The sequence below is a fragment of the Mchenga conophoros genome, linkage group LG3, assembly GCF_057382185.1.
Source record: "Mchenga conophoros isolate Kocher_MC1m ecotype Shallow Benthic linkage group LG3, M_conophoros_male_GT1.1, whole genome shotgun sequence".
Classification (NCBI taxonomy): domain Eukaryota; kingdom Metazoa; phylum Chordata; class Actinopteri; order Cichliformes; family Cichlidae; genus Mchenga; species Mchenga conophoros.
Window position 1 is genome coordinate 3645773 of NC_140528.1, and position 25506 is coordinate 3671278.

At 42.6% G+C, this 25506-nt stretch overlaps 2 protein-coding genes across 2 annotated transcripts in view; both read left to right on the forward strand.

Moving 5' to 3' along the window:
• The first annotated feature begins 979 nt into the window (after positions 1–979).
• On the forward strand, positions 980–10608 carry LOC146577016 (protein NLRC3-like). Its single transcript, XM_085267614.1, has 6 exons — positions 980–989; positions 6563–7094; positions 7323–7581; positions 7921–8363; positions 9334–9450; positions 10584–10608. The coding sequence occupies exons 1-6, from the start codon at positions 980–982 to the stop codon at positions 10606–10608; spliced, it is 1386 nt and encodes a 461-aa protein (XP_085123740.1).
• The window catches only part of LOC146577017 (protein NLRC3-like), a 543118-nt gene continuing 520408 nt past the window's right edge, over positions 2797–25506 (forward strand). The window contains exon 1 of the mRNA XM_085268134.1: positions 2797–2862. The gene's annotated coding sequence lies outside the window, so the exon portion shown is untranslated. The remainder of the gene's footprint in view (positions 2863–25506) is intronic.

Genomic DNA, 25506 nt, shown 5'->3' on the forward strand with positions numbered 1-25506 from the left:
AATTCAATTTTATTTATATAAATCACAACAACAGTCGCCTCAAGGCGCTTTATATTGTACAATAGATCGCACAATTATAGATACAGAGAAAAACCCAACAATCATATGACCCCCTATGAGCAGCACTTTGGCGACAGTGGGAAGGAAAAACTCCCTTTTAACAGAAAGAAACCTCCAGCAGAACCAGGCTCAGGGAGGGGCGGGGCCATCTGCTGTGATTGGTTTGGGTGAGAGAAGGAAGACAGGATAAAGACATGCTGTGGAAGAGAGACAGATGAACCGCTGAGTGTTGTCCCGTCGAGGTGGCTCTTCTATGTTGTGCATTTATGGCACCAAACCACAAATGCAAAGGAAGAAAGGGTCGAGGTTGATTGGTGTATGTGCCCATGAGTATGAGTGTACACGGGTGTTTCTCTGTGTTAGTGACAGTCTGACAGAAGGCTGCATCCCTCAGCCTCATGTGGGCTGTGTAGCCCCTTTACCACTGCAGTGAGAGCTCAGACCTGTTTCTGGTGGGTGGTGGACTCCTCCAGGGCTTCCCCTGATTCCCCTTCTGCCACAGAAGACTGTGGCCTCAGAAACTCATATCTGCTTTTTGCAAATGAAGCGAACCTGTTGGCTTCATCAGCAGGGGCGGATCTAGAAGGGTGGCATGGGGTGGCAAGTGCCACCCTAAAATGATCCCTTGCCACCCCAAGTGCCACCCCAGTTTTGCATATGACAGTGTTGTTTATTAAAATAAGTTTAACAGTTTGAGCGTAGTTACAGTCAGCAGTGAATATAAATGCTAGAACTGGATATATTCCATAGTGTCCCCCCCCCCCCCCTGCATCAGTAACAAATGGTTCAGCCCATAGCAGGACGGCTTTCTTCTTGTTTTCAGTAGCAAGCGATGCTTATGATTGTGCCAGAGCACATTTTGAACAACACCATGGGAATTTCTGATTTTACACAGGTGGGTGGATGTTACACTGTGGAAATGAAGGAAGGTGAGTGCTATTTTAAATGGTTGTAGAAAATGAAAAAACAGCAGGTGTATTGGCTGCATTTTTAGATAAATAGTTGTATCTGTTTACAAAATGTACAATTTATATTTGCATTTCAAGTTATAAACATTTACCCAACACGTCTGTGGTTTTTTTACAGTAAAAAATACTGCTAGGATTTTAGGTTCTTTGTGTGATTTCAGATCAGTAATAGTTCTATTAATAGTAATAGTAATACTAATGCAGTATGTCAGTGAAAAAACAACTAAATTCAGTTGAGCTGAAAAGATACCAAACAAAGCAAGAGGAGGAAAAAATAAAATGAAACAATCTGAGGGTGAAATACAAACGTAAACTCAAAGGAGTCACAAATGTCCGGTTGTATTTCAGACCTCAGAGGGTGAATCCAACAAATCATGAAAAATGAGGTTTACATGTTTGTTCATGACAGTGCAGATTTCTGACATTTTGTGTAATTTAAGCTGCAACAATGTGACTGTTTTCTAACAAAAACAGTGAAACTTAAGTTAGACTTGTGTTTGTAAATGAAGCGCCCCATGTTGTGTAGCTTTCTGGAGTTTATACTTATTGGGCTACATATGTATTTAATATACAGGCTGTACAGTACATAACATCAAAACTCATGTTTCATGTAACTAAAGTGTGTAATCATGTGGGTACAGACAATAATTAAGTTATAGACTATATTTATATGAAAAACGTGCATACTTACTGCATTTGAATCATTTTAACCACATGTAACCACCTGCATATGTGTTTGGGGGGAAAAGGCTTTGATTTTGCCACCCTAAGAAAATTTCTCTAGAGCCGCCCCTGACCATTTCACAGGATTTGCATTTAAAGATGCAACAAGACTAAAATGGTTAGGGTCAGGAGGTCAAAGGTCAGAGCTCCTGTGGGTCTGAGGGCGGCCTCACGCTGGAGAAGGATGAAGGAGTCTGACCTGAGCCAGTGTTTGACATGAACACATCAGCACTGCTGTCAGTGAGCCTAACGACAGCCGTTAGCATCATTTCAGTGTTTCAGTCATAAAAACACTTCCTGTCACTGTGGTGGTTACAGTGACATCATGCAGTTTGTGCTTTGACCTCCAGAGGGCGACAAATCAGCACAGACAGAGAGCTCCATTCAAACTTTGCTGCCATCAGGAATAATTCTTCAAATATAATCATCAGTGTTTGAGCAGTTATGATATCAGGGACAATCTAGACATGTGTGACAATACTGAACATGTCACATGACACACCTCAAACATCATGTGATCCACTCTCAGTCTGCACTTTCATTCATGACTTCAACAGGTTGAAATGAGCTTTGAAGAAACATTCAGTGAAATAAATCTTTCATGGATTCATGTGAGCAGCAGATGAACTTTGTACCAACAACATCTTCAATAACAGAGTCTGAATGAAGCTCAGGTGTTGATGCTGCTCACTGATTGGACGCTTGGTTTCAGCTCTGCTCTCAGTCTTTACTGCACAGGTGAAGGTAGAAAGTGTGACTGGATCTATAGACTGGAAACAGAGAAACATGCTGAACATTTGAAGCTTTGCAGCAGAAATGTTCATGTTACAAATACAGCAGAGCTGATCTGGGATCAGTGTGTTCACACCTGCAGCTACAACAAGGTTTCATGTCTCCACACGTCAGCATGTGAACTTTACTCTGACTCAGTCTGAGCAGTCAGACGGCATATTTTTAAAGTTAACACATCAGCACACACAGAGCTGAGCCCCTCCCACCTGTGCTGAGTTTCAGGTGGAGCCCCGCCTCCTTCCAGGAAGCAGCTCACCTGTGTGTCCGTGTTTAGTGTCCAGGTGTGGAGTGGAGCTTGTTGTTGGTGTGTGAAGAAACTGTAAGTTTGCTTTGTTTCCTCCTTTAACAGTTTGTCTTTAGGAACTTTACTGTTTGTTCAGCTCGTGTTTGATTTCTTCACACAACAAACTGTGTGTGTTTGTATTTCCGGTCTCTCCATTAAAGTCAGTGTGTAATGTTTCCTGGCTAACATCAGCTGTGTGCAGCTTAGTTCAGCACAAATCTGCCGCTCCATAGTTCACGGTAACGGACTCACAGCTGGACCAACGAGGCCGAGTGTGTCCGCCACTCTGAGCTACGTTCGTGTTTGTGTACTTGTAGTTTGTACTTTGAGTTCACTCAGAGCCCACAGAGGACGCAGCGTACGTGATGACGTCACAGCCCTTTACCTCCTTTACTGTCACTGTGATTAATATTTACACAGGAGACACCTGCAGAGCTCTGACGCTAAGCTAGCACACAGCATGCTAACACTAAGCTAAAGCTAGGCTAGCCAAGAACCCAGAGTGAGGTTAAAGCTGAGTAAACACTGACCCCAGACCAGCACCGTGATAAAGTGAGCTGCTGCTGCTGAACTTGAACAGGTAACAAAGTGATGAGCAGTCAGGCTGCAGGTTTCTACCTGTTCATGTTTCTACAGTAGAATCACTTTGAAGTGTCTTTGTGCTGTTTCATCTTTGATTTGTGTTCATAAACACTCAGAGAAACATCACGTGACCTCATCAGGATCTGTGTTGGTGTGTGGGGCTGTACCTCAGCTTTATGCTGTTACATGCTCATTTGTTCATTTCACACAGTAACATCAAAGTAATGTTATGAGGAGTAATGAAGTAACGTACTCCATTACTTTTAATTAAAGTGTTCTGTGTAATATGTGTAATAATGACTGTTTTGAGTAATGACCAACACTGATCACAACAAAGAGGAAATGCCTCCAACATGCACAAACATTTGAGCCACAACATGCAGTTAATGTGCACAAATGTCTTTGATATGCTGCTCAGTGATGGTGGTGACTGTCAGAGCAGAGCTACTGAGAATCAATAAGTAATATCAATGATGGGATCAGAATCACTAAATTCTTCTCATCCCTGTCAGTATCATACATGTGCTGTATAATGTGATAAATGTAGAGGTGCTGGCTGTTCTCTCACTCTGCTGTTTAGCTGTAAAGGACGCCTCCCTGCCTTTGTCTCATTCATGACCTTTAATAGTCTCTTCTAACATGCAGAGATCTGTATGATCTGTTTCATAGAGTCTAACCAGCCTGTACAGGTAACAACAACAGTCACTGCATCACTGACACACAAACGTCATCTCTGTCAATAACAACATTCATACATGGAATAAAAACACATCAGTGGATCATTGCTGGAGCTGATGTTTGTGCTCCTGGTGCAAAGGCTCTCAGTTTCCTCCTTGAAATAACATCAGTGGTGGGTCAGCGACATGCTTTCTTTCCCTCTCAGGTTTAAATATCTGGGACTCTCCACCGTTTGGTTTTAGAGCTGAAGAAGCTTCTCAGATGAAACGTCTTCCAGAAACTTAAAGACGTCTCTTTTCTCTCCAAGCTCCTTAGATCACATGACCTTCATGACTGAGATCCTACTGGTTTCTAGGTCACATGACAGGTCAGAGGTCAGCGACTGTAACTCAGTTCCTCCTGTTAATGTGAACTCACTGAGTGTTTGTGGTTTACCTCTCAGACTGACTGAAGATGATGATGGAGGAAGAGAAGGACAGAGCAGAGTCTGCAGGGTCCAGCTGTCCGTCTGTGAGGAGTGACCGGTCCAAAGGTCAAAATCCAGAGTTCAGTGGTGAACCTGGAGCAACGAGGTCAGAGAGCTGAACTCACTGAGTAACAGAAATAATTCTGCACTGACATTATAATCAGTGTTGACTCTGGTTGATTGTCTGACTGTGTTTGTGAGCTGAGAGGAAATGAAAATGAGTTTGTAACAAAAATCAGTTTTGTCCAGTTTTCCTGTAAAAAGCTGAACTCTAATCTAAGAGGATGTTACTGACAGGAAACAGCTGCATTATCTGCAGTCTGTGTGATCACAGCTGCTTCAATCATGTTTGTGTCTGCAGAGGTCAGAGGTCACAGTCTGCAGGGTCCAGCTGTCCGTCTGTGAGGAGTGACTGGTCCAAAGGAAACCCTCCAGGCTTCAGTGGTGAACCTGGAGCAACGAGGTCAGAGAGCTGTGATGACTCCTTTACATGTTTGTGTTTCCTGGATAAATATGACCTGAAACATCCTCAGATTGTTACAAAGATTCATTAAAAAGAAAACAATGAAAGAGAAAAGATCCAAATGTTCGACTTGGTCATTTGCTGTTTGAGGACAGTGATGCTCATATCTGTGGGGAAAGTGTGACCTGAGTGGGTTCATGTTTGTCTTTAAAGAACAGAGCTGCTCTGATTCTCTTTGTGTCTGATCTGTTAAACAGTCTGAGAGGTCACACAGAGACCCAGCAGCTAAAGCCTGGATCATACTGGCTGCTGTTACTCCATCAGGACAACACTGAACCACAGTGGTGTGGATGTAGTGGATAAATCCCACCATACTGATGCTCAGAGTTAACCACAGGGAACAAAACCAGATGTTACCTTCAGATTGTGACCTTTGGAGTGGACGATGCAGATTTCAATAGAGAATAAATGTTGTTGTTTTTCAGCTGTGAAGAAAGAATCTAATTTTCTGAACTTAAGAATTTATGATGCTGGAAACAACATGGAGACTATAACACAACATTTCCACTGTGTTCATAGAATGAATGTAAAACTGTCAGACATTCATTAAATATGCAAAATGTCTACAGAAGCATCAGAGGGTCAGACGTGAAGCACTCAGTGATTTTGATCAAATGACTCATCAGTTATTGATCTGTACTACACTGATCTACCACGTTAGTAAAGCTGGTGTTCTGGTGGTGGAGGGAGACTCGGATCATGTTCTGGTTTTGGAGCAGTGATCTGCTGATGGTTCAGTTTGATGAGCTTCTTCAAAATCATCCCTGACATCACCACTGAAAGGACGTCCATGAAAACAGACTGAAAATTACTGATATGTTCACAATCTGAGAGTTTAAAACTTGACAGACTTGATGCAGATGAAGTTATTTGAGCAGAAACTCCTGGATCTTTATCCTGTGTTGATCTAATCCTTCATGGTTCCTCCACAGAGTGGACCAGCAGAGCTCAGAGGTTCCCAGTGGTCAGTCTGCCCAGCAGCATCAAACACAGCTGGACTCCATATTTATGGTCTGTACATGTACAACAACTACTGTTACATCTGTTCTGTTCACAGTCATCTCCATGCTGCTCTTTGTAGACCAGTGGATCGTCAGTGTGTCCAACATGGATCTGATGTTTGGCTCCATGATTTCAGTCTGATTGGCTCATTCATAAATATTCTGTTCCAGCTGCTGGAGGACAACATCATCACTTTTGTGAAGAACGAGCTGAAGAAGATCCAGAAGGTTCTGAGTCCAGATTACCCAGAATGCTTAGAGAGTCAGAGGAGCAGCAGCAGAGAGGCGTTTGTGAAGATCACAGTGGACTTCCTGAGGAGAATGAAGCAGGAGGAGCTGGCTGACCATCTGCAGAGCAGTAAGAGGATTTATCTAAAGATTTAAGCTGCTGGATAAATGAACATTTTCCAGAGATGGAAGATGGAGCAACATGTTTTAAAGATTAGTTCTTTTTGGAATTGAGTGTTTATTTTTCTTCTCATTCAGAGCTTCAAGCTCCAGTTTGTCATCGTAACCTTAAATCCACCCTGAAGAAGAAGTTCCAGTGTGTGTTTGAGGGCATCGCTAAAGCAGGAAGGCCAACCCTCCTGAATCAGATCTACACAGAGCTCTACATCACAGAGGGAGGGACTGCAGAGGTCAATGATGAACATGAGGTCAGACAGATTGAAACAGCATCCAGGAAACCAGACAGACCAGAAACAACCATCAGACAAGAAGACATCTTTAAAGCCTCACCTGGAAGAGATGAACCAATCAGAACAGTGCTGACAAAGGGAGTGGCTGGCATTGGGAAAACAGTCTTAACACAGAAATACAGCCTGGACTGGGCTGAAGACAAAGCCAACCAGGACATCCAGTTCATATTTCCATTCACTTTCAGAGAGCTGAATGTGCTGAAAGAGGAAAAGTTCAGCTTGGTGGGACTTGTTCATCACTTCTTTACTGAAACCAAAGAAGCAGGAATCTGCAGCTTTGAAGACTTCCAGGTTGTGTTCATCTTTGATGGTCTGGATGAGTGTCGACTTCCTCTGGACTTCCACAAAACTACAATCCTAACTGACCCTAGAAAGTCCACCTCAGTGGATGTGCTGCTGATAAACCTCATCAGGGGGAAACTGCTTCCCTCTGCTCGCCTCTGGATAACCACACGACCTGCAGCAGCCAATCAGATCCCTCCTGACTGTGTCGGCATGGTGACAGAGGTCAGAGGGTTCACTGACCCACAGAAGGAGGAGTACTTCAGGAAGAGATTCAGAGATGAGGAGCAGGCCAGCAGCATCATCTCCCACATCAAGACATCACGAAGCCTCCACATCATGTGTCACATCCCAGTCTTCTGCTGGATCACTGCTACAGTTCTGGAGGATGTGCTGGAAACCAGAGAGGGAGGACAGCTGCCCAAGACCCTGACTGAGATGTACATCCACTTCCTGGTGGTTCAGGCCAAAGTGAAGAAGGTCAAGTATGATGGAGGAACTGAGACAGATCCACACTGGAATAAAAAGAACAGGAAGATGATTAAGTCTCTGGGAAAACTGGCTTTTGATCAGCTGCAGAAAGGAAACCTGATCTTCTATGAATCAGACCTGACAGAGTGTGGCATCGATATCAGAGCAGCCTCAGTGTACTCAGGAGTGTTCACACAGATCTTTAAAGAGGAGAGCGGACTGTACCAGAACAAGGTGTTCTGCTTCATCCATCTGAGTGTTCAGGAGTTTCTGGCTGCTCTTCATGTCCATCTGACCTTCATCAACTCTGGACTCAATCTGCTGGAACAACAACAAACAACATCCAAGAAATCTAAATTATTTAACAAACTAAAACTTCAATCTCTCCACCAGAGTGCTGTGAACAAGGCCTTACAGAGTCCAAATGGACACCTGGACTTGTTCCTCCGCTTCCTCCTGGGTCTTTCACTGCAGACCAATCAGACTCTCCTACGAGGTCTGCTGACACAGACAGGAAGTAGCTCACAGACCAATCAGGAAACAGTCCAGTGCATCAAGAAGAAGCTCAGTGAGAATCTGTCTGCAGAGAAAAGCATCAATCTGATCCACTGTCTGAATGAACTGGATGATCGTTCTCTAGTGGAGGAGATCCAACAGTCCCTGAGATCAGGAAGTCTCTCCACAGGTGAACTGTCTCCTGCTCAGTGGTCAGCTCTGGTCTTCATCTTACTGTCATCAGAAGAAGATCTGGATGTGTTTGACCTGAAGAAATACTCTGCTTCAGAGGAGGCTCTTCTGAGGCTCCTGCCAGTGGTCAAAGCCTCCAACAAGGCTCTGTGAGTAAATCTGTGATCATGTTTATTTTTAAAATGTTGATTAAAAGTGGTCATAGATTTCTTCCATGACAGATCCATGTCCTAAAACCATGAGACAGCGTAGTTGTATAGTATAAAAGAAAAAAGGAGAACTTTTGACCACAATATTGTAACTTGAATGAACTTTTGATACAGCCTTTAAACATAAAATTTATGAACAGAATCAGTGACAAAGGGCAGCCCTGGTGGAGCCCATCACCCACCGGACTTATTACTATCCAACGTATTGCCGGCTATGCCAACCAAGCTCTTGCAATGGTTGTAAAAGGATCGAATGGCCATAAAATGTTTCTCAGTTTTATTATTTTCAGTCACATCTGTTTTTGATTATTAACTGAATATTTTAAAATTCAGGCTTTTTATGTTATACAAAACATCATATTTTCTTATGATGTCTTGTATTGATTCTGAAGGAATAGTTTTCATCAGTATCGCAGATACCAGCCTGAATTTTACTTTGTATTGGATCAGAAAGGAAATCAGTGGCATCACACATCACTTACAGCAACTTCAGTACCTCTTCATTTTAATAAACTGGGGGGAGGTGCACCAAGATTCAGTATGAGATAAAGAATTATTTTTAACTGTAAGGTTGGAGAAATCTGTTGTTGGAAATTGGAAGAACAGGTCATCTTAAAAATCACTGCATTGTAGTTTTATTCAGGCCCCTTCAATCTGTGATCGCTGTTGCTTTGCATTGTAAATGCTACTATTACAAAAGTCACAAATATTAGTGTATGTGTGTGTTGTTGGGTAATAAACCAAAAGAACAGAATCTACCAGCACCTCACTGATTTCTGCTTAAAAACAACAAAAAAGCAATAAAGCTCTGATTTGTTTGGTTGATCTTGTCTCCTTTCCACCTTGATTTCAGACTGAGTGGTTGTAACCTGTCAGACAGAAGCTGTGAAGCTCTGTCCTCAGTCCTGAGCTCCCAGTCCTCCCATCTGACAGAGCTGGACCTGGTTAACAACAACCTGCAGGATTCAGGAGTGAAGCTTCTGTCTGCTGGGATGAAGAGTCAATACTGCAAACTGGAAACGCTGAGGTCAGCTCAAGCAATATCGATTTTTTTTTCATCAATTAACATCATTTAATCAATTTCATTTGGAAAAAATTAACAGTGTTTATGTTTTGTTTTTTTAATGAATCCATGCAAGTCACAGTAAACTGCCACATTTGTCTTTTGTAACATGAGGCAATAAGGATTCCAGCATGTCCTGAAACAGTGTTGAAATATTGTAAATGTAGTAGCTCCTCATGGCACCATGAATATACTTTAACACAAGTGTTTCATGTCTTCTTGTCATCCTTTCTTCAGACTGAGTGGCTGTAACCTGTCAGACAGAAGCTGTGAAGCTCTGTCCTCAGTCCTGAGCTCCCAGTCCTCCCGTCTGACAGAGCTGGATCTGGGTAACAACAACCTGCAGGATTCAGGACTGAAGCTTCTATTTTCTGCAGTGGAAAGTCCAAAGTGTACACTTGGGATTCTCAGGTCAGGATTCAGTCTTTTCTGATGATGATTTAAAACCTGAGTCAGGTCGATAAATGGCTTACTCATTTACAACAGACATGATTTGTCAAGTCACCTTATATCTAACCCAAAGGTCCTGTGTTTTACTACTTTGATTTTTTAGTAAAACACAGGACCTCTTAATATTTATCTAAGAGACCATATATAATTTTTTTCCCTGGATCATGTGTGTACCCTCCTGGTTGGAGCTCCAGCAGCCTGTATCAGTGAATGGGACTTTAAATGAAATTGCTGCCCCTGTCAGGAAGAGGTCTGAGTGACACACAAAACAGAAAATATGAGCACTGCATGTGTCTGAGGCTACTCAGATACAGACCTGAATGAGACACTAACTTTGTCTCTGAGAGATAACTTTTATTATTAAATACACTTCATTTCTCATCTGTGTAGAGAATGTAGAGTTTGACATGCTAATATTACAAAATGAAAAATCACACTGAGTCACAAAGAAATTGTTTTGGAGTATTTATGGTTCAGCTGATGAAATTGTTCAAACAAACCAGTAATTTACACCGAAACAGCACAAGTGAAACTTTTTCGAGGGACTTACACTAAGCTTGTCCTGGTACACCTGTAGAGCCCAGCTTCTATGGACCATGAGCTTAAGTTCTGTGCTGCTCTGATTTATTGCCTGTGCTGTCTTTCAGTTCAGCTTTGTCGAGTCTCTGGTAGGATTTCTTTTACATGACCTGTGTAAAAACAAAACAGGAAACACATTAAGCTGAAGTAAGATGCACAATTTGAAAAATGGGGCACAAAAAATGTTGCTGCTTTCTGGAAAGTGCGTCTAAGAAGACCCAATGGAGAAAGTGAAGAGAAAAATCAAAGATTAAGAAGAAGAAAATGGCAGAGGCAGTTTCTCTTGGACTGCCTGCAGATGGGGTGAGACTCTAGAAACAGGGATGATTGGAGAAAATGCAAAGAGGCCATAGGATAAACCAGGAGATGAATACTCTGGTGTTCTGGGGATAGTGGGAGTGAGAGGGAGAGATGCCAGTAAATGATTTCAAGGATAAATTTGAGAGAATCAGAGCTAAGAAACCAAAGCAAGTGGGGAACTACAAACATATGGACAGACTCATAATTAGGCCAAAGACACATTAAAGCAATTATTACAGGTTTAGAAACAGGGATGGATATGAAGGAGCTTAGCATGAATTTGCATTGAGGAAAGAATAGCAACGAGCATCAGAGGAAACAGTTAGGAAAACTAAAAGGATGTACTGGCAGGAATACTGCAGTACTTTAGGAAGAACTACCGTATTTCCCAGACTACAGAGCGCACCTGAATATTAGCCGCACAAGCTAAAATCAGGGGAAAATCCTGTTTTGTACATACATTAGCCGCACCTGACTAAAAGCCGCAGGTGTTTCAATGTTGACTTATCATATGTAAGAGAATATGCACAAAGCGAATTGTCAGGAAAGAGATGGCTGTTTGGAGACACACCCCTTTTATTAATATTTTGAAAAACAAGTTATGGGTACATATTTGCATAACTTTTTAGGTATATGTACAAGTAGCGGTAATTACAAGTACAAAACATGTACTGTGCTTCATAAATGAGTAACAAATGTAGTACATAACAATAACCTACAGCACACCAGAACAATTGATTCGGACTACCTTTTAGGCTCAGGTGCAGTGACACGGCTTTAACAAGAAGAAAAGTCAGTCATTCACCACCATCTTCCTGCGCACTAAAACCACCAAAGTCCTCTCCTCCAGTGTCGGAAACAAACAGGCTCAGGGTGGCTTCGTCATCCACTCTCAGCTTCTTTCTTTCGTTGTCACTTTCAAAACCAAAGAAATCCTCGTTGTCAGTGTCAGAGTCGAACACCCTCAGAAGGGTCGTGGCGGTGTCCTCCTCTCCATCATGCAGCATTCAGCCCTTCGAAATCTGTTGGTGATCGTGGATGTTTTCACACTTTTCCACGCTGTCAGAATCCAATGGTGGAGTTGGGCATAACTTGCTTTTTGCAAGTTTATCGCCGCTCATCATCCAGGCCTCCAGCTGAACGGGTAGCGCTACTTTGAAGTTTGTTTTTCGCGCTACCTCGTACTGCACTACGTTGCCTGACGGATGGACATGTGACCAACATACCACTCTTGAACCCCGATCCTTCCGCCAGGCAACGTAGTGCCGTACAACAGCGGAACAAACAAAACAAATCCGCTCATGGACAATCCATAGAAAAGCCGCACCTGACTAAAAGCCGCAGGGCTCAAAGCTTGTGCAAAAAGTAGCGGCTTATAGCCCGACAATTACGGTACACCAGTTCAGAATGTGTGGAGTACAGTTAAGAACATGAATGCAGACAGGAAACAACAGCAGCTGTTGTAAAGTAAATTCAAACTCCTTCATTAAATGCAGCTGGTTGAGTTGAAAACAATGGAGAATGATTGTGTTACGTTGTTTATTCTCTATAGAAATGGAGCAGGAGTGCATGCAGAGCTGGACGTGGGCTGTATATACATGCGTGTATCTGTTTTGTCTGTGAGCAGAGAAAACAAAGCGCTGGAAATGTCATATTGAAATGTTAAATCAGGAAAATCCTGGAGAAGAGGATAGTTCTAATGTTCAGTTTGTAATGTTGAATTCAACACAGCTCTTAAATGCATAAAAATGACTTCACCTGACGTCAGACTGAACAATCGGATTAGCTACTGATATTGATTTAACCCGTTTAGACCTACCATAGAACCAAGTCCGCCAGAGCTTATATTATATTTTTACATGCTGTAGAGCCATTTTTGGGAGCATTTCAAGTTGCTATACATCAATACAACCATTACAGCCTAAATTTTAATAATATGTATGTATTAAGTGCATAGTAATTACATAAATTGCAAAAAAGTGCAATAAACTACAAAAAAATTGAAAATCGTTTTTGTTTTTTTAACATATATTTCTAGTTAGAGAAATTTAAGAGGCTTATCCCTCAAAACTGTAAATACAAAAAAGTTGCACAAAATAGTTTCCCACCTCAGGAAATTTATTTTGAGTGCCTTCATAGTTTTATTTTTGAAATACACCAATTTTTATATACTGCAGGAAAAACGAAAATAAATATTATACTGCAAATTTGCAAAAAAGCAGCATATGCATCAAAATAAACTATTTCCAGCAGAGCAATATGAGTCCTAAGCATATGTGGAAGGAAACTGTAACCTAGGACAAGCTGATGGCATAAGATGTAAATACAACTCCTCAGGTTTCATATGCAAAAAAAATTATTGCACTAGCTCACGTGATTACAGTGCTACCGGGATTTAAAAATAGTTGCGCAAAACGGAGTGTGCCCACTCTGACCAGTTTTAAAGGGTTAAAGCAAGAAAATATGGTATTAGCATTAGATGCCAATTCCTATTAACCTTAAATTAGCATTACCTGCTAATGGCAGTCTACTTAGCATTAACTCCTCACTAATGTAATGCTAATTCACATCAAATTATCTTTAGCTTTAGCATTAGCTGCTAGCTTCAGCCTACCTAGCACTAGCTGCTCACATTGTTAAAAGGGAAGAGAAAACGATATTAGCATTAGCTTGTAATAATTATTCACCCCTAATTAGAATTAGCCACTAATGGCAGCATACTTAGCATTAACTCCTCACATCGTTATAATGCAAATGATGCTAACTTGCATTAAATTAGACTGCTGTTATTAGCTAATGCTATTTAGCAGTAGCTGCTCACATTGCTATAAAGCAAAGGAAAACGATATGAGCATTAGGTTCTAATGCGTATTTGCCTTAAATTAGACGTAGGTGGGCAGCACGGTGGCACGATGGTTAGCACTGTTGCCGCACAGCAAGAAGGTCCTGAGTTCAATTCCACCATCAGGCCGGGGTCTTTCTGTGTGGAGTTTGCATGTTCTCCCCGTGTTTGCGTGGGTTCCCTCCGGGTACTCCGGCTTCCTCCCACCGTCCAAAGACATGCAGCTTGTGGGGATAGGTTAATTGGATAATCCAAATTGCCACTAGGTGTGAATGTGCGAGTGAATGTGAGTGTGAATGGTTGTCTGTCCCTGTGTGTTAGCCCTGCGACAGACTGGCGACCTGTCCAGGGTGTACCCCGCCTTTCGCCCTATGACAGCTGGGATAGGCTCCAGCGCCCCCCGCGACCCTGAAAAGGATAAGCGGAAGCGAATGGATGGATGGATGGATAGACGTAGGTGCTAATGGCGGCCTACTTAGCATTAGCAGCTCAGATGTTGTAATGCTAGGGAAAAGAGTGTTAGCATTAGCCGTTCACAATGTTATAAAGTTAAGGGAAATAGTGTTAGCATTAGCTACTCACATTGTTAAAAAGTGTTAGCATTAGTGCATAATGCTAATTCACATCAAATTAGCATTAGTTAATAACGGCAGCCTATTTAGCATTAGCAGATAATGTTGACCTTGGCCCACTGGAAAAGTTCAGAACTAAAGATTTAGGAGTGTTTCTCGATAGCTCTTTCTCGTTTGAGAAACAAATAAATTCTGTTATTAAAACCAGCTGTAAGGTTTATATTGTTGATTGTCATTTATGCTTAGAAATATTTACTCATATATGCTTAGAGTTGTATAATCGATTGCATGATGATAGAGGATTGATCCTTAGTAGTCTGTAAAGACTCTGTGTGCCTTCCAGAGTGCTCTGGCATGCACACACCACTTGGGGCCATGAGAGAGGTCGTACCCTCTCTTACTGATTTATGGTGTAGGACAGGGGTCTCAAACTCAATTTAGCTGGGGGCCGCTGCAGGCAGAGTCTGGGTGAGGCTGGGCCGCATTAGGTTTTCCACAAGAAAGGCATGGTTAAAAAAATTCCAATCTTCTCAAATCTCTTTATTTTTATTTTTTAACACAAAATATTAAAAATAAATAAACAAATTAAGAATTAATAAGAAAATAAATCAATCTGTAAAACATAAATAAAATAATAATAAGATATTTTTAGTCAGTGAACTTGTGTGTTTCTTTCAGTCTTCTATATCTGCTGTGTTTAGATTGAAATGTCTGTATTAACAGTTCTATAACCTTCTTCTGAACATGAATGGAACACTGGAGAAAATGAACTGTTCTTCTGAACATGGCTTCTCTTGCCTACTCCTTGCTGCTAGAGACCTGGCAGCGTTTCCTCTCGCATAGCCGAGCCAGATTTGGCCTGAGGGAGGAAGCAGTTGCGACCCTCAGTATGTCTTGAAGATGATCATCTGTAAGTCTGGACCTGTACTTGGACTTATTGAAGTTCAAAGTGGAGAAGAGCTTTTGGCACAAGTATGTGCTACCAAAAAGGCACATGGTCCGCTTGAACATTCGGGAAAGCCGAGGGAAACTAGGGCTTAATCCTCTCAAAAATTGTCCAAGCTTGTCTGCTTTTCCACTCACCTCCCTGAACTTTGCTTTGAGTTCAGAGTTGCACTGCAGCTCAATGAGCTCCATTTGAAGCACAGAAGGGGCATCTTGCACATCAAAGGAGAAGGGGTCCGCAAAAATGTGAAAGGTGGCTCTGTGTGTCTTGAAGTCAGCAAATCTGTGATCAAATTCCTCCTGTAGCATCAAAATGACATCAACATACTCGTCAGCACTGAATGGTGTGCCTGCATCCACGAGTGCCTTGCATGCTGGGAAATGGCAAAGGTTTGTCTGAGAGAGCTGAGCTTTCCAGAGCGCCAGTTTTGTGGAGAATGCTCTCACGTTGTCATAGGCAGCACTGACAAGTTGCCCCTGGCCTTGTAACGTCTTGTTCAGTACATTAAGCTCATGTGTCATATCAACAAGAAAAGCTGAGTCCATGAGCCATTTGGGATCAGTTAGCACAGGAACACTAACTCCATCCTTCTCCATGAAGGCTTCACTTCTGCTCTCAACTCAAAAAGTCTCTTTAATACATTTCCCCTGCTGAGCCAACGTACCTCAGTGAAGTCGAGCACATCCCCATATTCTGACTCCATTTCCTCTAAAAAAGCACAGAAGCTTCGGTGCTTTAAGCCCCTGGATCTGATTTGGTTGATGCATTTCACAACAATAGACATCACATTGTCAAACTTCAGGCATTTGCTGCAAAGGACCTGCTGATGGATGATGCAGTGCAGAGCAATGGCCTCCTCCACGCCTTCCTCTTCCAGTTTGTTTTGTGCCACCAGTCCATGTTTCCTCCCTGTCATTGATGGCGCTCCATCTGTTGTTATTCCAACAAACCTCTTCCATGGCAAACCAACATTCTCAATGGTATCACACAGCTTGTAAATATCTGCTGAGCGGTGGTCTGGCCATGCATTGGAATTACTGTGAGCAGCTCCTCCATCACTTCAAAACTGTCATCAACACCACGGACATACATTGGGAGCTGGGCAGTGTCGGTGATGTCTGTGGTCTCATCAAGAGCGACTGAGTATACACTGAAACATTTGGCTTTCTCACACAGTTGGTCATAAATGTCACTTGACAGGTCAGAAATGCGATCTGCTGCGGTGTTGGCAGAAAGGCTGATGTTGCTAAACTGACCTTTCTTTCCCGGACAGACTATATTTGCAGCCTGCAATATGCACTTTTAGACAAATGCACCTTCTGTGAATGGCTTCCCTGCTTTAGCAATCATCTCACTAACCACGTGGCTCCGACTGCTGCATTATTCTCTTTGGTTGCTTTCTTGGAGAAATCTTGCTGCCTCAGTAGATCTGTTTTAAGACTGGCAACCCGGTTCGCTCTCTCGTCTCCCTGGTATTTTGCATCCAGCTCAGCATGTCTAGTTGTGTAATGACGTTTCAAATTGTATTCCTTGTGCAGCGCAACTTTCTCTGTGCAAATAAGACAGGTCGGGGTGCCCCTGTGCTCAACAAAGAAATATTGCATTTCCCACTTTTCCTGAAATTGTCGGTGCTCATCACCAACCTTTCTCTTCACCGCAGGCTTTGAAAAAGACATGTTTGGGGCTATGTGACATTTATAATTCTACTTGGTGTCACTGTCGCATTGAAGTTTCAATCAAGCGTTTAGCCGACGGACGGGGAACGTCTCAACGCGTAGAGAACGTCATTTCTGCTTCTTTTTCTTGCAACCGTAGCACGGCGATCGGCAGATAAAAAGCCGGTAGCAGTCTCCTTTGTTTTTACGCTCGATGTTCATGTCTTTCATGACGACACGAACACCGTGGCGTTTGCAGATGGTAGAAAGTGCAGGGATAGCGAGCGCAAAAAAGGCGACTGCTCACGGCGCCGGGCTGTTGTTACAGGAGAAAGAAGCGGAAATGACACCGTGACATATAACAAATAACATCAGCTGTTTCTGATGTTAGTTGTTTTGACTGCTTTTACATTATATTGAAATATATGTAATGTTCATGTTTGCTGCAATGCAAACGCAGTGATGCAAATAAAAACATCGAGCCACAAATTACGGTGCGACCCTATAATTAGTCCGGGTTACCGGGGACTGTTGTTGCCGATGAACAGGTGTCGCTATGTGACTGCAGACTAAATTGGGCTGCATTGAGTTCATGACTTTTCTTTTATCCCGCCGCCTACGCATCACTGTGAGAGTTAATATGAGATCTCTCTCTGTGGAAAAATAACTTTAAATCCCACTGACGTGTGTATAAATCTATATACGTATAATGTCCCGCTGGGCAGCAACTTAAAAAAACAACTTTTTTTGAAGTGTTGTGAACGCAGCGCGCTGGGGCGAATGTCGGCGTTTGCCCAATAGAAAGGAGGAAGCCAGCCAGGCACAGGAAAGAAAGAAACACTCCAGGGCAACGCTGCTGGAACTTTGACTCATTGAGAAATGTTTCCCTGCTTGCATCAAGCCCGGCTGGTGTCCCCTGAGATCCATATCCCACCCTGATTGGTGGGTTAATTCAGCTCCGCCCACAACACTGTAAAGTGTCATACATTATCAAACTAACATTACATTTTCATATTAAGGTGGGGCCAAAAACTATCGTCCTGCGGGCCGCAATTGGCCCGCGGGCCACGAGTTTGAGACCCCTGGTGTAGGAGGACACCTACTCTGTGTCTGGTTAAGTATAAGAGCCCTTTGTTAGGGGGACCGCTGGACTCTTAGCACCAGCTTTGGGGTCACAGGGTCACATCTGGAACACACACACACGCACACACACACACACACACACACACACACACACACACACACACACACACACACACACACACACTATGCACAGACTGGTACTCTTTGTTCATACCTGTGTAAGACGTCATAATGAACTTGTGCATATTCATGTAAGCTCAATAAAGAGCAGTGTTACGAGGGAGCAGACGAGAGCGACTGAGGTCAAGTGAAGGAACGGCGCTGTCACAGTTCTCTCCCTCATCAATTGTCTGGTTCCAGCGGTGGGTCTGTGCTAGACGACCCATCACCAGCTTTTTCCACTGGTTACCAGTACGTGGTAGAATCCACTTCCAGATCTGGTTGTCTTTAAATCTGTGAATGGATTGGCTCCATCTTATCTCTCTTTAACAAAAGAATCCAAGTGGAGCCCTCAGGTCTGCAGATAAGCAGCTTCTGACCAGAACTAGACGTAAAAACAGAGGTGAGCTTTATCGATGGCTGCAGCCAAACTCTGGAACAGTCGCCCTTCACATCAGGTCGTCACCAACACTGGACATTTTTAAAAGCCGGTTGGAAACACATTTGTACTCTGTAGCTTTCAATCCTGACCAGTCTTTATAGTCATTACTGTGTATGTTTCCTATTTTCTCTCTACTCTGTGCAGCACTTTGGCTCAAGCTGTTTTTAAATGTGCTGATAAATAAATGTAGATTTCTTTGAATAAAACAGTGGAGCCGAGCTTTGAGCTCAGTGTGTAACAGTGTGTGTGTGAGAGCCATGTAATGTCCATGTGTGCATGCTGACTGTGCTGCTCTGACCCCCCTCCTCCTTTCAGGGTGGAGCCTGCTGGAGTCCGATGGTTGAGACCAGGTCTGAGGAAGTGTAAGTGTGTTTTTAATGGGATTCATGAAAACAAAGCAGCACACATTCAACCATCTTCATCATGTCAGGAGTCATCATCAAAGTGTCAATCAATGAACAGATGATGGATCAATAACTGCAGCTGGATTGTGTTTGTTCTCTCCATCAGATTCCTGTCAACTCACAATCGACACAAACACAGTGAACACAGAGCTCCAACTGTCTGACAACAACAGGAAGGTGACACGTGTGGAGGAGGTTCAGTCATATCCTTATCATCCAGACAGATTTGATGGTTTTTATCCTCAGCTGCTGTGTAGAAATGGTCTGACTGGTCGCTGTTACTGGGAGGTCGAGTGGAGAGGAAGAGTTGATATATCAGTGAGTTACAGAAGCATCAGAAGGAAAGGAGACAGTGCTGACTGTGTGTTTGGATGGAATGATCAGTCCTGGAGTCTGTTCTGCTCTGATGATGGTCCTCAGTCTATCTGGCACAATAGCAGTCGAACATCCATCTCCTCCTCCTCCTCCTCCTCCTCTGTCTCTAACAGAGCAGCAGTGTATGTGGACTGTCCTGCTGGCACTCTGTCCTTCTACAGAGTCTCCTCTGACACTCTGATCCACCTCCACACCTTCAACACCACATTCACTCAAACTCTTTATCCCGGGTTTATGTTCTGGTCTGGTTCCTCAGTGTCCCTGTGCTGAGTGGAGTGTAAAGAGTGTCTCCTGTTACAGAAACACTCTGACTGTTGAACAGATAGTTCAGTCTGTACATGTCTGTCTCTTTCACTCACAAACACGTTTTCAGATTCATGGATTCAATCAGTTGATGTTTGAAACTCTTCTAAATGATTCCTTGTAAACTTCTTCCTCTTCAGTCACAAACAAACAGGAAGTGATGTCACATGTGTTCCTGTCCACACAGCAGAATGAGTCTATTGCTGACAGTGATGTACAAACAGAGTGAGCATTTCTGAGGCCCAAAATAAACTGAGTAGTTCACTGAATGAACAATGGACTGTGAGCTCAGTTCCTTCATCATTAGTATGGATTATATATGTATATGTATTATATTAGTATCATATATATCAGGTGCTGCTGCTTTCAGTCATTGTGCAAATGTGCTGTTTGTAAGCTTGTAAAGCTGCAGTCAGCTGAGACTGAAGAAGTCACCTGATCAGTGAGCAAACGTTTCTGAAAACGTCCAGATGAACAGAATCAACCTTTTGGGATCAGCCAGCAATGCAGCATCATTGTTGTTCAGCTTCAGAGGTTTGCAGGAATGAACTGATGACCAGAAACAGCTGCAAAGTCCAAGAAAATACCAGCTGGAGTTCAGCTGCATTTGAAGAAGTCAAAGAAAAGTAAGGATGGCAAAGGGCGACGTTTTCTTCCAAAGAGCTGCAAACATGGTCGACGCCTCATTAGAAGAATCATCTGGACGTTTGTGAGGAACTCTAACCAAGAAAGCAACGTCACACAGATCCAACAGACAGTTTCCATGACTGCAAGTGTTGAGTGGAAAAATGCTACATTGCATTATTGCATCCTCTCACCACAGGAGGCGCTGTTGGCACCACTGATTGCTGATCAGCTGTTCTCTGATGATCTGATTGATACTGTGAATAACGGGACTCACTGAACTCTGTGACACAGTGAAGATTACAGAGTTTAACTTCACCCTTTAAGACTGACCACAGAACCAAGTCCGCCAGAGCTTTTGTTATATTTTTACATGCTGTGGAGCCATTTGTGGGAGCATTTCAAGGTGCTATACATCAATACAACTGTTATAGCCCTAATTTTAATGATATGTATGCATTAAGTCCATAGTAACTACATAAACTGCAAAAAAAACCTCTGCTCATCCATCTCTGTGTGTATCAGGATACATTTGGTTCATAATACACAGAAAAATCAGAGTTATTACCTGTAATAAATGTGAAAGATTCCTGCAGTGATAACCAGGCAGGACTGAAACACATCCAAGCTGTCACCACGGTAACAGCACCGCCCATCCACAGGTGAGGGGAGGAGCAAAAAGAGGGACTTTGACCATTTTATACTAAAAACACTCAACTAATGTTTCTAATATGAAACAAATAAGCCCACATTAATGTGAGCGTTTATTAAATAATAATAATGATGATTTCCTCCTGATCTCATTTCCACAGCAGAGAAAACTGTGGTGTATATTGAGGTGGAGGGTGTGGTCTGTGGCTCAGGTGTAGAGTGAGGGTGGGGTGCACCACAGCAGCATGCTGGGACTGCTGAGGGTGGAGGAGGGAGTGATGATGACATCAGAGCTGCAGCACAGAGACCAGTGAACACACAGTCTGTTCATCTTTGCATAGATACAATATACAGCACAATATTGAATGACAGACACGCTGTGGGAGCTTCCACAGATACACTGACGTCAGCATCCAGAGTCCTCCTGCTGCTCCCCCCTCAGAGCCCCGTGATCAGCACCAACACATTCAGTTAGATGACAGAGTCCAGCTGCAGCTAGAATCAGCTCCCCTCTGTGAACAACAGCACAGCGTCAGTGTTTCACACTCAGTGAAAGGAGGAAACAGCAGAAGAACACCATGTGTGCTACGTTTCCCAGGACACACTACAAACTGCACAAATACAGAGCAGCACGTGGAAGGACCTGGAGCTGCATTTACAGAGCTGCAGACAGCGTGATGTCCTGTATGGACAGGTGGAAGGAAGCAAGTCCTCAGCTGGAACACTCGTGTTTGTCCACAGACAGGAAACACAGCAGGAAACTTCCTCACAGAAGTGCAGCTCATGGATAACACACTTCCTGTCAGTCAGAATGAGGCTGCAGCCAAACACAGAAAGGTGTTTTTGTCCAGATGAGCCCAGAGAAGAAACACGAGTGTTCACAGACATCAGAAGCTCAGAGAGGTGAAACATGAGGTTGGAGTCCTCGTCAGCATCCAGAAGAGCTGCTGTGAAACCCTGAGTACTCATGACAGACTCTGATGGCACAAACACATCATGATTCAAACAGAAAGACAAACATGGAGCTCCTGATCCTCCTGCATGAGAACAAGCTGACATGAGCGCTGTGTCTGAGAGTGTCTCCCTGTCACAGTGACAATAACACAGCTGCTGCTCACAGTCATTAAACTGACCTGAGGTCAGCTGTGCTCCTTACATATGAACCATGTGACCTCACATCAGTGCTGTGGATGACTGTAGTCATAGAAGAGTAGAGCTGTAGCAGGTGGTGTGAGGAGGAGGTGGTGTATTCTAGTTAACGCAGTACTGAAACACTCCAGCAGAGGGCGCTGTTAAGTCCTTATTGTAACACAGTTACTGTGTGCAGTTAGACTTCATACATAATCTGCACTTATTTCCATCAGACATGCTGTCAGTAAATGATTGGTTTCTATTGATTCTACTTCCTGTTGACTCGTTTGATGACAGTGAAACAATCACAGCTGATTGTGTGATGATGTAAACTGTCACTGTTACATTCAGTGTGTGTGACATAATGTTAGTGCAGGCTGATAACAGCCTGGTTCTGTTAGAAACACATGAACGTGTCCATAGATCAGTGTGTGTTTAACATGAGAGCTTCAGCCCTGCTGATGTGTTAAATAAAGACATGCAGGAAAACTGATGAGACTCTGAAATAACTCTTTATATTTATAATGTAACTCTGCATCAAAAGAACAACAAAGGATCCCAGACAGGTTTCTGTGAACAAAGACCATTCTGATGTTTCTGTGTTTCTAACACTTTGACATTATTAGTAAACAGACTGCAGTGAGCAGCATTTATAAAGAGCTTCTATATAAAGATATGACAGCTGTTTGACAAGTTTATCACTCTGTGTTTGGACCTGATCAGTCCAGCTGTTTACTTGAAACATGTTCATTTACCTGTTCTGTTATATTCATGTTCTTGTCTCTGTTGAAAACACATTTTAATGTCCCTCAGATTTTTCTCCCAGATGAATAAATATAAAAATGACACAAACTGACTGCAGCTACTTTTTGTCCTTTCTGTCAAAAACCTTCATGTGACTCATGAGAGACACGTTTCAGCTGTTTGTGACAGATCAGAGGCCAACAAGTCATTTATAACACTTTCCATCATTGTTTAAAGTTCTCAGTGTTTCTGTGTTGCTGCGTATAGATCTCCCAGCATCATCACTGTGCTGTCCAATCATTGTGTGCGAGGTTACCCTTATAGTGCGATGTGTGTTTGCACAAAGAGAAGCATGTGTGTCAAATATAAATAAGCACAGAACAGAAACAGCTGCTCGTTTCTTCTGTTTAGAGTCAAGTTAGTGTTTTGTGTCTTTGTTTGAGGCCTGATGTCGAGCAGAGGTGTGTGTAACTGCACTGCTCTGTTATATGTGTGAAGTGTGTGCTTCTCTTCAGCATCATCTTTGTCACTGCTGATTCCTTTGTGTCATCATGTGTTGAGAAGAGAGAACAGTTATAACGGAGGAGCAAAAGGAAGCCCTGAAATCTGCATCAACAAGGAAGTGTTGGCTCACCAGTGATCCCAGCAGAGCCACTGGTTTGGCTCCAGTTGTTCTAGATTCAATGATGTTGTTGCTACAGATACATGTCAGCATCTTTATTGTAGTAAAGTCTTGTAATGTGAAGATAGAAACAAGGCAGCAAACAGCTCCATGATCTGATCTTAATGATGTTGTTTTTATTCCTGTCTGTCAGAACTGGATTGGAAACTATCAAAGGTCTAAAAACAGCCTCGACCCTCCCACAGAGCAAACTTTACACACGTCATCTTTCAGCTACAATCTTTGTTGCAGGGATCTTCTGCCAAACAAGGCTGAGAGAAGATTTCTTACAGCTGTCATGTTGATGCTGTTTCAGTCTTTGGGCAAACACACTCATATATTAGGGCTGATATCAGGGCTGCACAAGTTCTTTGAGTATTGAGTTGTATTTTTGTTATTGACCAAATACTTATTTTCCACCCTAATTTACGAATAAATTCTTTACAAATCCTACCATGTGAATTCATGGATTTTTTTTTCACATTCTGTCTCTCACAGTTGAAGTGTACCTCTGGTGCAAATTACTGACCTCTGTCATCATTTTAAGTGGGGGAACTTGCACAATCGGTGGCTGACTAAATACTTTTTTGCCCCACTGTGTATATATATATATATATATATATATATATATATATTTTTTTTTTTTTTTTACATACATAGTTTTTTGTTTCCTTATGGTTCCAAGCGCTGTCACCAATCTTTGCATTTTGTTATTATCTCATGACACTTGTTTAATCAGCTACCATCTCTCCTGTGGACTTTTTAATGTCTACAGTCTCAGACCAACACAGCCCTGCCCTTCCCATATTAGATTCTTGATGAATGTGTGTTGTTGTTATTCAGCCTGGTTCAATGTGCCCCTTTTTAACTTTGAGCACCCGCCCCTTTAAACCTCTCTGCACAGCCCTGCACTGAACTCACTATCTTCTCCCTCTAACAGCCTCCACATGTTCTCACTGTAATTTCCCCTCATGAATGAATTTATGCTGCACTAATGTGAATGTTTGCAGGGAAATCAAACGCATTTCACACGCAGTACTCGAGCTGACTTACCTTTGTTTGAATGACGACTTGTACGCGCTGACTCCACAGATAAGGTACGAAAATATATCAGGCTACGTCTTCAGGGTTTCTACTCCACGGCCGTATTTCATACGGGTCCACATTTCCACTGCACGCTATTTTCTGCAAGTACCGCCGCTTCGCCTCTGGACGCAATCGGTCTCTATACAGTCCATTCTCTTTTGAGCTGCTTTTAAGCATCTTGTAATCGTCGTTCCAACACAGTGTGTTTGTTTTGATTCGTAGACCTCGAAAATGGTGCCGCACTCCCACAATGCATTGCGGCGTGACGTCAACTCCAAAGCCCTATAGAACATGTTCTTTTTCATTGTCAAAATTATCAGGAATAAAGAAGAAAACTGATTCAAAACCTGTGGAACCTGCCAAAAAACAAGTTTTACTGCAAAGGATTTCTAGATGTGAAGGTTTTGTGGCTTTTTTCAGTATCTAAAACAAACTCATTTGTACAGAAGGATATGAGGATGTATATGTCCGGTGGTGGGTTTTTTTCTTCTTGATTTAATGTATTCATTTATCTCTTCACTTAATCTTTCTTTATGTTGTTTTTTTTTTTTTGATTTGGCATGAGCGATTTCCGGTCCTCACTCCAAGCCAGTTGGTGGCGGTAATGCACCACATGTTCTATCACAGCTGCGTCCGAGAGGACAGGAAACGTCTGTATGCGTCTGCAAACCAGGTAACTACACTCAACTGAACCTCTCTGCTAGTCGTTATTAGTTGGAGGGTTTTGCGTCACTTTCTCTCGGCTTGATAAAGGGCTGTATAGAAATCTCTGGTACGTAACACGTAACGTCATTTTTAGGGAGCGTCGCAGAGAAGTGAGGCTGTTTCTTTGTTTTTGTCGAGTTTTGATTGAAGACATGTTTCCAGTCCGTTTTTTACTCGTTTGTTTTTTCATTAATAACTTTACATTATCACAGAGAACAAGAAGGCGCTTTGTTTGTCACATTCACCTTATGTCTGTGAAGGTTCTCAGTCATCCAGGTCATCGTAGTCAAAGGAGCTTGCAAAGAAAA

What these genes read in the sequence shown, in the direction of transcription:
- LOC146577016 (XM_085267614.1), top strand. An exon ending in AAAGCCTCCAACAAGGCTCT is followed by an intron (nt 8,364 to 9,333) that starts GTGAGTAAATCT and finishes CTCAGTCCTGAG; the next exon opens with CTCCCAGTCCTCCCATCTGA. An exon ending in TGCAAACTGGAAACGCTGAG is followed by an intron (nt 9,451 to 10,583) that starts GTCAGCTCAAGC and finishes GCTGTCTTTCAG; the next exon opens with TTCAGCTTTGTCGAGTCTCT.